General features: G+C 30.8%; 6 protein-coding genes across 6 annotated transcripts; 2 read left to right on the forward strand and 4 right to left on the reverse strand. All coding sequences in view use genetic code 6, as the record gives it.

Moving 5' to 3' along the window:
- Nucleotides 1-215: 215 nt before the first annotated feature.
- On the forward strand, nt 216-404 carry SS50377_22304 (uncharacterized protein; the record flags this gene model as incomplete). Its single annotated transcript, XM_067906194.1, has 1 exon — nt 216-404. The coding sequence occupies one exon, from the start codon at nt 216-218 to the stop codon at nt 402-404; it is 189 nt and encodes a 62-aa protein (XP_067765462.1).
- On the reverse strand, nt 405-866 carry SS50377_22305 (uncharacterized protein; the record flags this gene model as incomplete). Its single annotated transcript, XM_067906195.1, has 1 exon — nt 405-866. One exon carries the CDS (start codon nt 864-866, stop codon nt 405-407), a length of 462 nt encoding a protein of 153 aa, XP_067765463.1.
- Nucleotides 867-903: 37 nt separating this feature from the next.
- Nucleotides 904-1,452, forward strand: SS50377_22306 (Pyrazinamidase/nicotinamidase; the record flags this gene model as incomplete). Its single annotated transcript, XM_067906196.1, has 1 exon — nt 904-1,452. One exon carries the CDS (start codon nt 904-906, stop codon nt 1,450-1,452), a length of 549 nt encoding a protein of 182 aa, XP_067765464.1.
- A 109-nt stretch (nt 1,453-1,561) lies between these two features.
- On the reverse strand, nt 1,562-2,638 carry SS50377_22307 (uncharacterized protein; the record flags this gene model as incomplete). The annotated part of the gene is made up of 1 exon (XM_067906197.1): nt 1,562-2,638. The coding sequence occupies one exon, from the start codon at nt 2,636-2,638 to the stop codon at nt 1,562-1,564; it is 1,077 nt and encodes a 358-aa protein (XP_067765465.1).
- A 42-nt stretch (nt 2,639-2,680) lies between these two features.
- On the reverse strand, nt 2,681-3,709 carry SS50377_22308 (uncharacterized protein; the record flags this gene model as incomplete). Its single annotated transcript, XM_067906198.1, has 1 exon — nt 2,681-3,709. One exon carries the CDS (start codon nt 3,707-3,709, stop codon nt 2,681-2,683), a length of 1,029 nt encoding a protein of 342 aa, XP_067765466.1.
- A 44-nt stretch (nt 3,710-3,753) lies between these two features.
- Nucleotides 3,754-17,493, reverse strand: SS50377_22309 (Outer-arm dynein gamma; the record flags this gene model as incomplete). The annotated part of the gene is made up of 1 exon (XM_067906199.1): nt 3,754-17,493. One exon carries the CDS (start codon nt 17,491-17,493, stop codon nt 3,754-3,756), a length of 13,740 nt encoding a protein of 4,579 aa, XP_067765467.1.
- Between the last annotated feature and the right edge of the window lie 211 nt (nt 17,494-17,704).

Here is a 17,704-nt window from a genome sequence, read left to right on the forward strand (position 1 = left end):
CCGTTTCCTCCAAGAGTTACCAGCCAGGTGCAGTCCCGGTGCCACGGTATATATGGTGGCAATAGAGGCGAACGCTCCGGACCAGCTGCTGGCCGTGCTCGCTACCCGGGGCTTCACGGCCGCGGTGGTGCTGCGGAAGCGCCTGCAGAGCGAGGCGCTGGTGGTGATCCGCGCGGTGCGGGAGTGAGGCCCGGAGCCCGGGAAACTTGATCGGAATGCCAGCACCCGAGCCCCGGAGAGACGTGCTGCAGGCCCAGCTGCGGAGGGCCGACTACCGCATCCGCCTGCTGCAGCAGAGCCTGGCGCGGTCCCGGCACCGCCAGAGCACCACGCTGACGCCGGCCGAGCGCTGTGCCGCCGTGCACGCCAAGAGCAGGCACGCCGCGGGGGTGCACCGCGAGTGATCACTGCTTGCTCACTAGCCTGCCGCCCAGCTCCACGAAGGCCTCGAAGTCCGCGCGGCTGACCTCCTCCCCCGACCACTGCGCGCGCTCCAGCATCGCGCGGTACGGCTCGCTGCGAGCCTGGAACGCCCCGTCCGGGTTCCACAGCCGGTCCATCGTGGCCACGGCGGCAGCGTAGTTGCGGCGCTTGGCCTCGGGGTCCACCGCGACGTCGTCTTGGCGCAGGAGGGCGGGGACCATGCGCTCGACGGCGTCCCGGATGGCCTTCACGCGGTGGGACTTGAACTTGACGTTCTCCAGGGCCGTGAAGGGCAGCGGGCGGGTGAGCAGGTTGCGGCCCATCCGGCGCACGTAGTACCGCGAGGACAACGTGGAGATGGTGGCGATCAGGAACAGTGCGACGAAGATGATGAGGATGATGATGTTGATCACGAACTGCGAGACATCCGGCGTGCTCGCCATTTTGGGGCGGATTTGGTAAAATCACCCCTCCACGAACATGACCTGCCTCATCATCGTGGACCTGCAGAACGACTTCCTGCCAGGCGGCTCCCTGCCCACCATCGAGGACGCCCGGCTCGTGGCCATGATCAACGCCGCCCAGCCGGACTACGACTACTGCGTCGCCACCAGGGACTGGCACCCGCCAGCACACCAGTCCTTCGAGGCCGTGCCGGGGATCTGCATCGACGCCACGCCGGAGTCCATCCAGTGGCCCGCGCACTGCGTCCAGGGCACCCATGGCGCCGCCTTCGCCCCGGGCCTTGCCGTCCCCGAGCACGTCTTCAGCAAGGGCCAGCGCGAGGATGTGGAGGCCTTCTCCGGCTTCTAGTCGGACGGGCTGGCGCGGTTCGTCCAGAGCCGCAACGTGCACCGCATTGACGTGGTGGGCCTCGCCCTCGAGTTCTGCGTCAAGGCCACCGCCCTCGATGCGCTCAAGTACGCAACCGAGGTGCGCGTGCTAACTGGCCTCACGGGCCGCGTGTTCCCGGACAGCGCGGAGGAGGTGGCCCGGGAGCTGCGCGCAGCGGGGGTGGTAGTGATCTGACGTTCTCACTCTCTCTAAATTTTCTCGTAATAAAATATTACGCTAATCTTTATTAAGTAAACTTTATCATATATAAATTTATTTTTTAAACTACTTAGTATAAGAGTTTTCAGAAAAGGTCGTTTATATCATGTACAATTTATTCCACATGGCTTCCATCTTTCACTTTATTTCTTATCTATTCATAATAAAATTATATTTGTCCCACATCTTCTAGCATTTCGAACAGTTATGCAAAAGCTGAATCTGAATAAATATCCTTGCGCTTACTTAATGTGCAAAGAATGTCTAAAAAATCTTCTGCGAATCGACCGAATTCGGAAGGCAAATTCTAGACATAAAGGACAAATCCAAGACCAAGAAAATGTTTCGAAATATCATTTTTAAGAATTATTAAGAACTAAAGCTCATAAATATGATAATAATTGAAAATAGTGCATATTTCATCAATCTAATTTGAATATACAGTGGACTCAATAATTTAGTTTAAGAAAGTAAAAAATGCTGGTGGTGGTAACTTAATGTTAAAGTCTAATAATTAAATTCGCTATAGAAACTAGCCAAGACCGCTGATGATCCTGTTAATTGTATATGTGCTGTAATCAAATTATAGGACTTAAATAAAAAAATCATAAAATTATGGCATTTAAATCATAATAGAATCTTCTGAAATTAAATTTAGCTAACAATTTTTTAAAATTTATGTTATTAGAAATGTAGCTGGTCGATGAAGGGTAAAAAATTAACTAAAATTAATTTCCATAAATAATTTAGCAGCATACTAACTATCATCAATAGCAAAATTACCCAATATTTTTATACATCTTTCTCTTATCTCAGGAATTTTTGTTAACTAAAGAGTTTACATGATAATATCATCAATTCCTTATGCAAATGATTATTACTAAAATGTAGTAAATGTTCTAAATGATTCGTGAAGACATCGAAATATTTGTATTTAAGGCTACATTAAAATCTGGGACAGTATTTTTTAAGAATTGAAACTTAAGAATAAATCTACATATGCAGAGAACTCTTAATCATATGTATTACAAATTTATATGAATATGTCAACATTGAAATTAAATATAAGTTCGTTTATTTTGTGGATACTCTCTTATGTGACCATAATGTTATTACATGATGGGTAAGAATGATTAATTGATAATTTTCTGAATGTTAACATTATAGTAATTAATTAAATATAATATAAATATAATATAATAAATCATTTAATTCTTTCAAGCATCGCATAATTCTATAATACATACTCATAATTAACATTTTATTCCTCTCTAATTCTATTACAATATGATATACTATTCAATAGGATATGCTTTAATTATTATTGGATTGTTATTTTTTCATAATTGTTTTCTAATTTGGCTCGGTATCCTTATTCACTTTAATCATTAATAAGTGATTTCTTTTCTTATATAATACTAGATAACAAAGTATTCGCCTTTTAATAATCATCTAAAACAAGTTTAGAAAATTCTAGTTCATTAAACTCAGTTTATGTCTTGGTAAGATCAGTTGTCATAGATTATAAACTAAATATAAGGTCTTACCGTGTTTAACCCATCTATTAAACTCTTTTTAATAAAATCTAACATTATTATTTGTCTTATTCTAATATTTAACTTTAAAGATCAAACTCCATTTGTTGTTTTTCTCTCAATAAACTATAATTAACTATATGTGTCTGTGTTTCTTCGTCTATTTAGAATATAATATCATGCTCAGTGTCAAATTTACTAGGAACTATTTATTATAGAGATATCTATTTTTACACTTTTTACTATACTAACATAGATCCTGTTATTCTAGCACTTCTAAATGGTTTCTAATATTCATTTTTAACCACTTATTATTAAGATAAGTTCTTATTGTCTTTTTAGAAAGATAAATTTCTTTTTGTTGTAAAACTTTTATTGTTATTACTAAGTTTATTGCTTATATTTTCTAACTTTTTTTAAATTTTAGGTTCAACACACATAAATTTTTATAAAATTTACTATTTAACATCATTATGTGTATATTGATTATCTAATTTTAACTCATTCGAATCTTTTGTTTGATGTTTAACGCAATTTTTCTTCTTAGTATGCAAACTTTTATTATTTAACTTATGTTTAACTTGTTTCTTTTTACTAACAGTAAATTGTTAAGCTTAGTTAGTAAGAATTAAATCAGTAATTTGTAATGGGGTTAATGTTGTCATAGTAGGCTACTGCAATAAGTCTCTCTCTGTCATTAAATTAGATGATAAAATTATATGCAATATAATAAAAATATAAATCATTAGATATTTGCAATTACAGCAACTCCTTTCAAAATCCAACTATTAGCCTTTACGGAACTTTTTAGCTTTATAGTGAATATATAATTTAGTCCAGTCCTGCTTGGATTTTTATAAACTGGGCATTCATATAAAATGATACCTTTTTCTCCAGGTATATCACCGTCGCTAGCATCTATTCGTAACAGAGGAAGTGAACTAAATAATTAATTTATAGGCTGATCTATCAATTATTCTTTTTTGCTATCCCACGCCGCACCCTGCAGGCTCAGCCCTTCGATGAAATAACCAGTCTTCTGATCGCTTTTAGGCTTTTAAATTTGGGTCTACAACACGACCCTATCTAAAGGCCATTGATTCCTTCTTGCTAACTCTTATTTTATTGCAGTTAAAAAACCAGTTGGGTTGAAGAAACCAGAAATCTGGAATATTTTTGGTGTAACCTTTTACCATAATTTGTATTACAAATGCCTAGAAGACAGATCACTTATCCAGAAAGTGAATGATTTTGATGGGAATGAAATGTTGACAAATGATTACGGAACTGATCCATCTGATATATGTGTTAAAACTGATTCCAATTGCTCAGACATTATTGCAGTCCCATCAATTGCTTTTTAAAGATCAGTAAGTGTATATTTGGTGAACTATAATACCTAGTTAATCCTCTGTATTTCTTAGTGCAAAAATACATCCAGGGGTGAAATCGACGCTGGTGCATTTGAAACTAATAATTCCGGTAATTTATCTATTATATTTTATATGTTGATATTAGTATTAAGTTTCTTGCCATCAAGCAAATTGTGTAAAATTTCGTTTGCCTAAACTTCACGGAAAGCCAAATCAGCATTTGCAGACATTTAGAAAACATTTGGTGTATCAATAGAAGGTAGTAGTTGTATATAGTCAAGAATTTGTTATAAATTATTTGTTCTTGGTATCGTATGACGAGGCGCAAACTTAAATTCCTAGTCACTTATGCGGTTATTAAGGAATTCTTACGTATAGGCCATCATCAGACGCCTATCATAATCATCAGTAATTCTACCGCCGTAATGAACTTCGGCTATCATATACCATACCGTTTTCCACGAAATTGCGACGTTCTTTCTTGAATCAATAGAATAAAGATATTGTTAGATAAACCCTGCTGAGGCATTAAAGTCGTGAAGACCAAATTCATATTTACAACACCATCCAAGGGTTCCAAATTTCTTACGCTCAATTATTGCTGCATGAATGAACGTTGTAGCATATAGCATTGGAAGCCATTGAGGTTTATCACCTGAGTCTAAGAAATCTTATGTTAATTATTAATAAACACGCATCATATTAGCACGTAGACCAGTTGGTGGCTCGTTAGTTAATTTGATTGATTTTTATAGAAGTGTAATAGGGAATTTCTTGTGGTGTTCAGTTGTAAGAATCAGTCTGAATTCTGAATTAACTTACTAGCTATTATTTAGTAACTAAAAATACCCTGTTGATTAAACTTATTTTAACAAAGAAGATTTATCTTTGTCTTATGATGCTTTTATCTTTTTAAATATAGAGTCTCTAATCTATATATCAAGTAAAAGCTAGTCAATTTCTTACATGAAATTAATGGCTAAATGTGAGTTATTAATCATAATCCAATTACCATTTAGTATACACTCAGTGATTAATCTACGTGCGTTTGCCTCTTATCCTTAGCCCATTGAAATTTATTTTAATTCTAACTTTTTATTCTTAGCTAAAACTTCTAATTATTATGTAGGATCTGACCCCAAGGAAAGTAAAAATGTAACCACTTAACCTGGTGAAGTCTCTGTATTGAAAATTTATTCATAATTTGCATTCGCTGGGTTAGTATACTGAGGACCCATCTATCTATCTATATAATGTTACGCAGCAAGAATAGTTCGATCATCTCTAAAACATCTTATTAAAAGAAGTCTTTAGAATTATGAGACCCTATCCTAATAATCTGATGGGAGATCAACCTATTCTACATCCGACATAAACCACTATTTCCATTCTTCATCATTATCCTAGCAAACATTACAGACAGAATGAAATACAGGTATTTATTATAAAGCAGTTACATTTCTCCAAGCTTTATCATTACACCATACAGGAAAACTACGTGTTTATTCTATTGACGACCCACCTTTTACAAAAATATTGAACTCCTATGGTGTTATACTTTCTTTTTATAGCTCTATTTATAATGTTAATTTTAATGTTAATAATTATTTGTCCTTTTCATATAAGCCTCTTAAAATATATGTAAACGCTTTCTCAGTTAAATACTCTAAAACAAAGTTTATACGTTTATTTGGTACTTGGTGTTGTGGTGAATCTTATATTGATAAATCAAATATGTTTGTAAACTAGTTTAGTGAAGTTTGATACATATGATTTTAGCTAGTTAAATCACAAATAACAAAATATAATAACGCTCCTCTAGTTGCAATAGGTAAATAGTCTTATCTAGCCTCTTCTATTTTTCGTTCAGTGTCTACCGCTACAACCAATTTAATTTTCACTTCTTCCGCAGTCTTTTTAGTATTATTTAAGACATCAATAAGCTCTACATCATCTAACAAATTTCCAGTTGAGTTAGAAAGCTTATACAATAAATCCTCCTCTAATTTTTAAGCCATTTTTTTATTCTGATTAACTTCTTCTAATAACTAAATTCTTTAAAGTTCAAGATCATATTTTTCTAAATTAACAGTTCTAGATAATAGTTATGCTTCTAGCCCTGCAAAGGAGACTGCAAAATCAATAATTGCAGTTTTAGCATACATTTCAGGTGTATATACTGGAGATGGTAGACGTGTAGTCATAAACATCCTAAAATTCTCATCAACAGTTTTCATTTGATCCCCAACTCGAACTTCTTTTCTCAACCCAGAAATTTAATACTACTTTTCTAATATTGGATCCAATATTGGATCAAAGTCTTATTCGACATCTTCTATTAAAAGAATCTATCCGTTTTCAACTGCATTTTCTAGTATCATTTTAAATTTACTAGAAGATTACGTGGTAACCACTAATTTTTCTCCATACATATTTTTTATCCATGAGTTTCCTTGATTTTGAGGATCAATAATTAAAGGATAATTTGGCGAATTTAGGGTAATTATACCGTTTTAAGTTGATATTAGATCGTTCGGTAAGCCTAATAATCTCCATTCTCCAACTTATGCCTCAGATACTAATTTTTTAACAACATAATTTTCAATTCCTAAAGTATATTAAATTCGATTCTCTTATATAAATTTAACCCATTTTTCTAATAAAATTTATCGATATTTTTAATTATATGGACCACAATAATTCATAAAACCAGCTATAACAATTGAATTGCCAATTGTTTTTGATATTATTTCATCTAATTCTTTAATTTATTGTCCCCATCTATTTCTCTCACCAGATAATCCTTATATTAGAGAAGATGCAGTATGTAGACGCTTCTAAGTTAATTATGCCTCTCGTTATAGTGTCATTTTCTAGCCATTAACTTCATCAAATTATGCTTATAAATTATCTAATATTAACTATCTATCAGCTAACTCTTATTATGCTTTACCTAATTTTTACATTGCTAATCTATAAACATGTTCCATATCTCTAACTTTTTATCTTTTTGGTTCTACCTCTTATGCAATAAAATGATATGCTTTCATAGAAACTACCCAATTATAAAGACCACACACATCTTTAGATGCTTTTTATGAATATTCAAATGTAAAGTCTAATTATGATAAGTAGCAATCAAGTAATTCGCATTGTTCATCAGTAATTGCATCTTTATTATAAATCTACAATTATTGTAAAAATGGACCTGACATAAGTGTATAAGATTATTGCCATGACGGTATATTTGCCTTTATATTTGCTCTTTATTGATCCATCTGTATTTTATCTAATTTTACATTAAGTAAAATTAAAACTGAATCTAAAATTCTTTAAATTAAATTAGGTGGATTCAATAGCTTTCTTAAAGTTTAAATCTTGCTCGGCTCAATTGATTTTAATGCATTTTCAGCTTGAATTAAAAGTGGCATAGCTTTTTCTAAACCCGCTTCAGCAATACCTTTTTATTCTTTAATTTCTTCAGCCTATTTAGTACACTCATCTGCTACTAATTATACCTCAGCTTTAATACCAGCTGCTTCTTTTGTTTAGACAGAAATATCTTGCATCATTTCTTCTGTTTTCTTAGATGCAATAGCTAGTTCTTTCTCCTTAGTTTCTAAATGTACTCTCATAGCAGCAATATCATCTGCAGCATCAAATAAAATTTATAAACCTTTTTTAAGTTTGTTCTATTAATTCTCAAGTTAACTAACTTCTTTTTAATAAATATCTTTATAAATTGTCAAAAAGGATAAAAATGATTTCGGTGTAATGTTGGTCTTTCTTGACGTTTCTTCACTATATTTTTAGATAATCTCATATACAAAACTATGTACTTATGATAAACATATATTTAGATTATCCCCTTAATTAATCATATGACCAGCTACCTATTATAAAGCATCTAAACTCCACTCTCTATAATAATCTATAATACAACCACTAATAATTCCTGGATATTTATTACATCTTTCTCTAAATAATAGACCTGGAGAAAATGATAACACTAAATGTAGCTATTATTTCATTTTATTTAAGAAGAATCTCCATAAGCTATCATTTGTGTCACTCTATCGAGGGCATTCTTTTTTAAATATAGACCTTGCATCTGAAATTATTTCTTCCCTCTCATCTTTAGCATATAAACCAGGTACCTCACCAACAGTCAATAGGTTATTAATACGTTCTAAAAACATTTCATTTTTGATATCATTATCTGTAAATCTAAAAATAATATCTTCAAAAAATGCTTCACGGCCTATTTTTCTCAAATCATCATCAAAATTTTATAAATTATAATTTTTGGTAGCCTAAATTTAAATAAGTTTAAAACCTGTAATATGTGATGCAATTTTTACAACACTTTACTTTCCTGAACCACCAACCCCAATTAATAATGCATGTGAGTTTTGTGAAAATAAAATTCTAGTTAATCTTGTTATATGTTACATACACGAGTCAAATAATACTAGATCAATTTAACTTTTCCTGTATTTTTCATTATAATCGTTTTAATATTAGCTTAACCGTTAAATTAGTTAGTCTTCGTTAGCAGCCTCATAAATATGAGGGACCTTAATATCTTAGTCTTCTTCTACAGTGTCAGGCGCATCTCTCATAAAATGTGAAAAATATACATTATTCGCAAACTGTGAATATACATTTGCCCCAAATTCTCCTATATCTTAATACAATATTGTTGATAACGTTTATTTAAACCAATTAATATCTTTTTCTTTATTACACCTATCAGAAAATACACGGAAGCTTTCATTAATCCATAGTGTTAATAAAGCATGGGGTGTATTAATCACATCTTTATCTGCCTTAATTAACGATTAAGTTATTCTACTTAAATCTCTAAGGTTGAATTAATAGTGGAATTATTCCGGTGTTGGTAGTAATTTATCTTTAACCTTATAAAGCAAAGTACGCATTAATTTTGGCAATTTTTCAGAAAGACTAGTTACATCTTCTGAAAATAGATCTTTTACAAAATAGTTCTCTAAAAATGATCCAAATATAAAATCTAATTACGAACTATTTGGCATATTTAAAAATAAGCAGAAGAATTAACTCTTTAATCTGTTTGGTATATCATTTCTCCCCCCACCTGGTATTGGCATCGCTGCTAAATATTGGAGATCTTCAATTACTATCATATCTCCTGGCTTAGATAATGAATAATAAAGATACTGTTCAATAATTTATCTTGTTAGCTCATTTGTCGTTTAATCTCCCCACTCATTCACTTATGGTGAACTTAAATCATCTAAAAATAGTAACCCTTACTTGTTCAACGGAGGACCATAAGAATTTCCCAATCGTTTTTCTAAAAATGTTTCAAAATTCTTTTATAACATTTCACAAGTTGTCATAGATGATAAATTTATTGTTTTTATCTATTTTTGTGACTCTTACAAAAGAAATGAGTTAATAATTTTACTTTTTCCACTTCCAGAGTCTCCTACCACTAAAATATTTTATACCTGTGATAATTTTTATATTAAATATTATAATGAGACATTATCTACTATAGGAACTAAAGTTTCGTTAAAATTACCATTATATACAAATTTTGGTATAATAGACTACCATAATTACCATTCTCCAGCTTCATTCACGAAATAATTAAACATAGACTATGCTTGATCAGGCTTATCATAGATATCAAACTCCAGAGAATTATATACAAATCGCTAGAAAATTTTCTTCTAATCCAAATTTAAAATTGATCCAAATGAATAAATAAGCGTAAAAAATAGAAGTCTATTGATTTTTATTGGGCTTTACAATTTTATTATTTCAGCAATACTATCGGCAAAATAATATAGCATTGAATCTCTTGTACTATTAAAGCCTTCCATAACCAAATGTCGTGCTTATATTAACGAATCTGCTGTTTCTGATGTTAAAAGTGATACAAATAATGAAACAAATTGTCTAATGTATTACAAAGGTTAAAATTTGAACAAAGTATTTTCCTTGAGAACAAATGAATATACAGAGTCAATAGATTATGTTAAATCTAAATCAATACCCCAGTTTTAACTATGAATATTATAGAATGGTCTCCATCCAACCGAATTAAACCCACTCATATAAATCATACCAGCTCTGGATACCGTGGCTGGGGATGCATTATCTAAGTTATCAACTTCAATAATTAGCTTCATATTCTTTGTCATTGGTATTCTATCAGAATTAGCTAGAGTTAAAAGCTTGTTGTCATCCATAACTGTGTTTAAGTTTTCAATCCAAACAGCATCTACTGGTCCGTCTAAAACAATAAACGTAAAATATTCAGCTTTTACTGCTTTTCTCCAAAGTGCAGAAAAAATACCATCTGTCCAGTCTCCTGACGCAGAATCTAGCTTTCCAAACATTTGTGGCGCAGTTATTGCTTTTGGATTCATTTTCATAATAACAGATTTTTTTCCTTAGATTTACTGTAGAGATTTTGCTAGTGTATTAATAACCGTTGATTTACCAGCTCCAGATGAACCTAATAACATAACAGAATGTCGGACTGCAAATGATTCATAAAACTATATAACAGATTTATACCACTCTGGTTAGAGTTCTAAGTGCAACGATTTAACTTACAGTTAGATTTGATTCTCTAAACTCTCGTATTAATTATCTGGAGCTTTAACACCTGGAAATAAGTCTTGCATCAGAAATTCAAATAAAGGAATATCCTAAGCAACTAATTTTGAGCGATTCATATCCCTTAATACTCTTAAAATAATTAATGATTCTGAAAGTTAGGAATATTAACGTCTTTGTTACCCACATGTTCGTAATACTGATAAAATATTTCTTAAACCAAAATCATAATGTCTTTGTTACGATAACTATTCCATGCAAAGCTAATATAAAATAAAGAACTTTTTGGCTAGAGATTTAGATTCAGAAAATCCTGCTGCTGCAAGCTTGACATCCATAATAATTTATTTATCGGGAACCATCATAGATACAGAACGAAATAGCACTTTTAAGTTTTCTAATAATTCTACACGGCCAGCATAACCTGGATTCATCGTAATGAAATAAGCACAAGTACCTAATACTTTAATATCTGTTCCATCTGTATAAATTGAATTTTTCTTCTTTTATTTAATGCATTGCAAAATGCATTAAATTTATTATGCTGCAACAGACATAACCGCCAATTCAACCCGATTAAATTCATCAAAATCTCCATATATACCACTTTATGCAATACCTTTATAAATCTTTCCTAAACCTTTATAATCCATCTAATCTGAACAATTAAACACTACAACAAATTAGCCAATAGTTTTTCCAAAATCTTTACAGGTTTCTGTTTTTCCAGTACCTGCAGGTCCAGATGGCGCACCACCTAAAAACATACCAATTGCTTATGCTAGTGTGATATAACATCTATCTGTCAATGGTGTGATAACTAGTCTTTCATTAATACCTAAATATTCATACTAATACGTGAAATTAATATCCGTAATTTAAATAATACAGTCATCAATATCTGTATTCCAATAAACCCTTGTTTATTTTAGCCATTCAAAATCAGTTACACTTCGCACAGGTGTATCTCCTGTTACAAGTTAAAAGATTATATCTTTCTGATGCACTTATATAGTGATTAATGTTTCTATATTTGTTCTTTTCTCAGATGTCATATCTTATTTTATCAAACTAATTAATGATTCCATAGTTTTGTTCACAATAGTTAAATATTTTCTTTATTCTTATTTATCACATCGTCCTCTAAAATATGATTCACAAGTTTGAGTCCAGACAAACTAAATAAAAACTAGTGAAACTTAAGCTGGAAATTCATCAATAAGCTTGCTTAAATTTTATTGTAAATCGATTGTATCTTATATTGCAGACTTTAAGATAGCTTTAATGGTTTTTTACATTTCTTTAATCAACAAAGTTAGCCAATCTTCTACATTACCCTATGCCATGACTTATTAAATTAGTTCAACAGATTCATTGTTTTTATCTGAAAAATGAGAAATACTTCCTCTTTTCGATTTTTCAAATGTTAGTTGGTACAAGGCATCAAAAATTTAATTTAAAAATGGTTGAATGGTATTTGGATCTGACTACCCTCCTAAAATTTCTAAGAGTACAGCATCTGAAACAAAACAAAATCTTGGAAATAAATTACGCTTTTGTTCTAAATATCCACTGAGGCACTTTTAAGTCTCTTCTAATGATTAAAATAGGACTGGTAAATTAGTTATTAGTGCATCATCGACAGATGTCAAATAAATACAACCTGGATTACATTATGCATGTCCCATGAGTTTAATCCATGTTTTATCTAAAGTATTAAACTTTCTTGCTTCAGCTGGTAACTATCTAGAAATATCCCCTGATGCAAAAACTGCTTCTAAATAAGTCCAATTTTATTAAACAATAGACCATAATTTGAGAATTTCATCTAAAATACTTAGCTTTTTCATATATAACTAAATATCTTCTTTAAAAGGCTTATTAAATTTATTAGAATTAAGACTAGATAATATCATTAAAGAGTCCTCTAAAAGGGTATTTATTTCTGAAATTCTTTTACTCTCCAATAAACAAAATCCTTTAGTTTTATATTCTATAACAACAAATTTTTTATCTGTCCATAAATCTATTACCTCTTTTAGCTTATCTTCGATATCTGTTTCTTTACTCGCTGAAATAGCTAGATCTTCTATTTCATCTCTAAATTCAAATATACCTGCTCCTAATAAGACACCCAGCTTAAATGAATCAGGTTTCTCAACTACCTATAATATTTATTAACATGAAGTAATTTTACTTATCTCTATCCAGTGTCTTTCAATAATAGCTTTATGTGATAATAATTACAAGACTGGAAACACAGAACTAAAATCATCAATTTTTTTCTTTAGTTCAATATAAGCATCCCATTATCTCATTTATTTAGGTAATCTTGCGCATTTATTTTAAAAATCTTATAATACAGACTATATTGCTGAAAAATTAGCTTCGAACCATAAATACTCATTAAAAGAGGAAATTGTTAAGGTGACATCATTATATAATGAGTATAACTTTTAAAGCATTATAATTTCTTTCTTAATTTTATGTATTTCAGGGTAATCTGTAACTGGAAGTCCAAATAACTGTTCATTAGATGTATATGTTACGAAATTTGACTCAACTTTTTAAAATCGTTAAGAATAAAAATCAAGTTTATTTGAAGCTTCTTATGGTTTAATATCAGGTTTCAAAGGACCATTGTCCATATAATCTTATACAAAATCATTAACTTCTAAACTAAATTCTTGAACTTTTTAAGTTAAAGATTACAGCAAAAATGGTTATTTTTCTTTAAGTTCATATTGCACATTTAATGCTATAGACTATAATTATTTAAGTTTATATCGTAACTGATCTTCTAATTCTAACTCTGAATCGTTTACTGAATATTCGCATTATTATAAAAATAAATACATGTCACGAATTGGCCCAACTTTAATATCAAATAAGGAGTCTAATTCTCTTAATTAATCCAACGTGTTCATAATTATTCTAACCCCTTCTAAATTATTTTTCGAGATAACTATTTTTAATAATTTCTCAATGCTAATAAACTCTTAATTAATAATATTTAGTTCGTTCCTTGCTTTGTTGTTAAGTTGCTGACAGAATAGTTACTTAATTTAATTTATTTCAATTAAAATTTATTCTTTAATATTCTTATAATTTACTAAGAAAATACCTTCATGTGTAAAATTAGGAGTTTAATTAAGCTATTGAATAACGTTATTAAGCTTTGCCACCTAATACTAATAGCCAACTAAATTAGGTTTGCTATTCGCGAATTATTGCAAAATTTCTATTTTATTATCTGTCCAAAACTATTAAAATTGTTAAAACTCAGTAAGTAAATTATGTTATTTTTAGATAAAATGCATGACTCTACCCTCAATAGAAGCTAAATTCGTAAAAAGAGTTTTAGAATTTCCAACGTAGTAAAACATAGTTTCTTATGGATTAATTCCATCTAATTCTTTGATAAATTATGATTCATCATTATTAATGGACCTAGTTGTTTTTTGATTTAGACCTTATGATCTGTTTGTCAACATAGATCTATCAGTGTTGACCTATTGATCAATAACAGACTTAATTTCAACGTTTCTCTCATGATGTATGTTAACGAATTAAGAGCTTACTAACACATTTTAATCATCACCTGTATATAGACTACCAACTGACTGCAAAACAAGTTTTTAGAATGATGTATTCGAATCCCATAGTGGTAATCGCTAAATAAGTTATACAATTAACTTTTAAAGATCTTAAAATGTAGTTTTTAACAATTTTGCATCTGGTGCAAATTTAGGTTATGGAATTCCAAATACAATTTCTAAAACAACTAATGGGTCGTCTATAAACTACTCTACTTATTTTTTTTATGCTTGTGCAGATATCTGCTAAGAAACAAAGCTACTAACATTAAATCCAAATCTAAGGCTCAGATCATTGACAGTGTTAATGAAAATATTATTTATAGCTAAATAGCATTTCTATCTATAATAAATAACTAACTCTTAAATGTTAGCCACAAGGGTTTGTGTAGCTGGTGGTAATGCCTCAATTTAGCTTAATAAAGATTGATCTTTCTTAAATATTGAAGCAATCGCCAACATAAAGTAGTTATGTACAGTTTTAGAATTCTACGAAGTGGAGTTACTTGTATATCTAGATAATATTTACTGCACCAAATATACTACCTCTTTAGCTACAGATAGGCTTTCTTAGATTATTTTTTTAATCATTGTTTCAGAATAATTTCTACACTCTTCTACAAAAAGTTGCAATTGAGATGCATCTGTATTTTCAAGATATTAAGAATAAGCCAACTTAAATTCTACGGATTTCACTAAATCAATATCATACTAACTCATAAATTAGGAAAATAAAAAAGTTTTCTTTTTCTTAAATGGGAATAATTTTATTTTATTTATTCCTTAAATCATCTAAATTAATTTTTAATTAGAATTAGTAAGAACAGCAATTAAAGAAATGATATTTTCAATGTATGACTCAAATTAATATGAGAAATTCTCTATACTAAGAGATGTCCAAGTAAACTAATGTAATCCTGGCTAAATTTTCTTAAACATTGAATCAATGACAGGTTTCACTAATAATTTCATATGTTATGGAATATATATTCTTTTTATTTTGTTGCAATAATTTGTTAAAATGTCTCTAGTAGATATTAATGTAGGGAAAATAACTATTAATTACTTCAAAAGATCTGGTAATGGTAGCTTAACTTATTTTAGTATTAGTCCTGTTTTATAAAAATCAATTATTATTGGCGAAAAATTGCACTTCAATGATGTAGTTTTTACTAGCAAAGATTTATTTAAATGAATTTTAAGATCTGGCATTGTATTGCATATATTAGTGTATGATTTCTATAAACAATCCACAATTTACTATTAAATATTTTAATATAGTCCAACAATTTTACTTCCCATAGAGAATGAAAATAATAATGGTAAATGACATTCTGGAATCTCATCTTTTCTGAAATATAATCCAAATTATTATTAGACTTACTCACGTATTTACTATTTCGCAAATTCATTTTAATAATCTGAAATAACAAAGATTCTTTTTATAAAAGAAAAATTTTTATCGATTTTAGCTTATAGCAATCTGCAAGTAATCATTTTAGATATCTATTCATTATATTCTTGTATTTTATTGAATTTATTTGTAACCAAAGTCTGATTTATATTTTTTAACTATTGGTAAAATAAAATCAATAGCATCTTATATGACTCTAGAACCGATTCTTTCATAGATTCTCGACTAAGTATCGGATTTAATTGTGATAAAACACTAATTAGCTAGGCAATATCCTTTTGATTAGAAATTTTGTATAAATAACTTTTCATTTCATTTTCTAACGACACAATACCATTTTTATAAATATCGAAATCAAATTCAAATTAATTGTCATCATAGTGATTATACGGTTTATTTCTTAAAACTGAAATTAAAGACTCTAAACTTTCTAATAAACCATATAAACCTGGGATTGTTGTTTAATGTAAATGAGCAAAATTCTAATATGATGTTATAACAAATGTTATATTTTTTAGCCTATTTTCAAACTTATCAAATTTGTCAAATATATTTGTTTCTGATATTTGAATCTGATTTTTGTGTATAAATTGTTTAAAAGTTTATTATAATTGTATATTAATTTGTAATATATCTTACGATGTAATAATAAATTGCTCTAAATTAATATCATAAATGGTACTTTCTTTATTTATTTACTAATCTATCCTATCTTTACAAATTATAATCAACTAATTGACTAGACCTAACATTAATGTAGTTATATGTTCCGGTAAACAATAAAAAGATGACATATTAAAAATCTGTTCTAAAACTTATACAAATTATACAAGCTATTTTGCAATACTATATAAGGGTTGTCTTTATAAATTTGCAAACAATTGAATAATTTATTATAAATACTTAACATTGTCTTTGCACTCAGTTAACATTTTAGCAACTTTTTAATATAAATTACCTTCTGCTTAGGCTTCTAAAATTTCTAAAATAGCAACTCTAACTCTCCAGTATAAAATTTCATTCTAAGGTCCAGAATCGCTAGTAAATACTCTAGCTTAATTTAATGATATTAACGTTTACTCAGGATTCGAGGAAAATGCAAATTTTTTTACAGATTAAATTTCACAAAACAATGACAAAACGCATGAGAGCTACTATTATCCAGTAAAGGCTATTTAATTCTTTATATCAATCTCAAACTAATTTATATCTAATACAGAATTTCCATATATAAAGTCATTATCTAATCTCATGATATAGCCATAGAGATTATATTTTGCCAAATCAGAAAGCTAAAAAGAAAGTATAAGTTTTTGATTACAATATTGAGCAAAAATTACTGGATTCTCTTTACTAGATATGAAATCAATCAGCATTTAAGTGGCGTTAATAGAATCAACGCTAGCTAAAACCTCATCATAATCTAAAATTAATATGTCAGATATCCGTAAACACATTGTTCTAACATGAGGATTATTTAGGTTCATAGTTGTGAAAGGGATAAATAAAATATTTACATAAATAATTATATAATACTATAAAAATAAATTTCACCAACAGAAATTATTGATCTCTTGAATTAACTTATGAACACTTGATATATTATTTTTCATGGAACTATTTTCTAAATAATATTAGGCAATGTTTAAGATTTATCCCTCATAGCTAGTAATTTTGTTATCTTATTTCAAAAAATTA

Source organism: Spironucleus salmonicida, chromosome 3 (assembly GCF_000497125.1).
Source record: "Spironucleus salmonicida strain ATCC 50377 chromosome 3, whole genome shotgun sequence".
Lineage (NCBI taxonomy): Eukaryota > Fornicata > Diplomonadida > Hexamitidae > Spironucleus > Spironucleus salmonicida.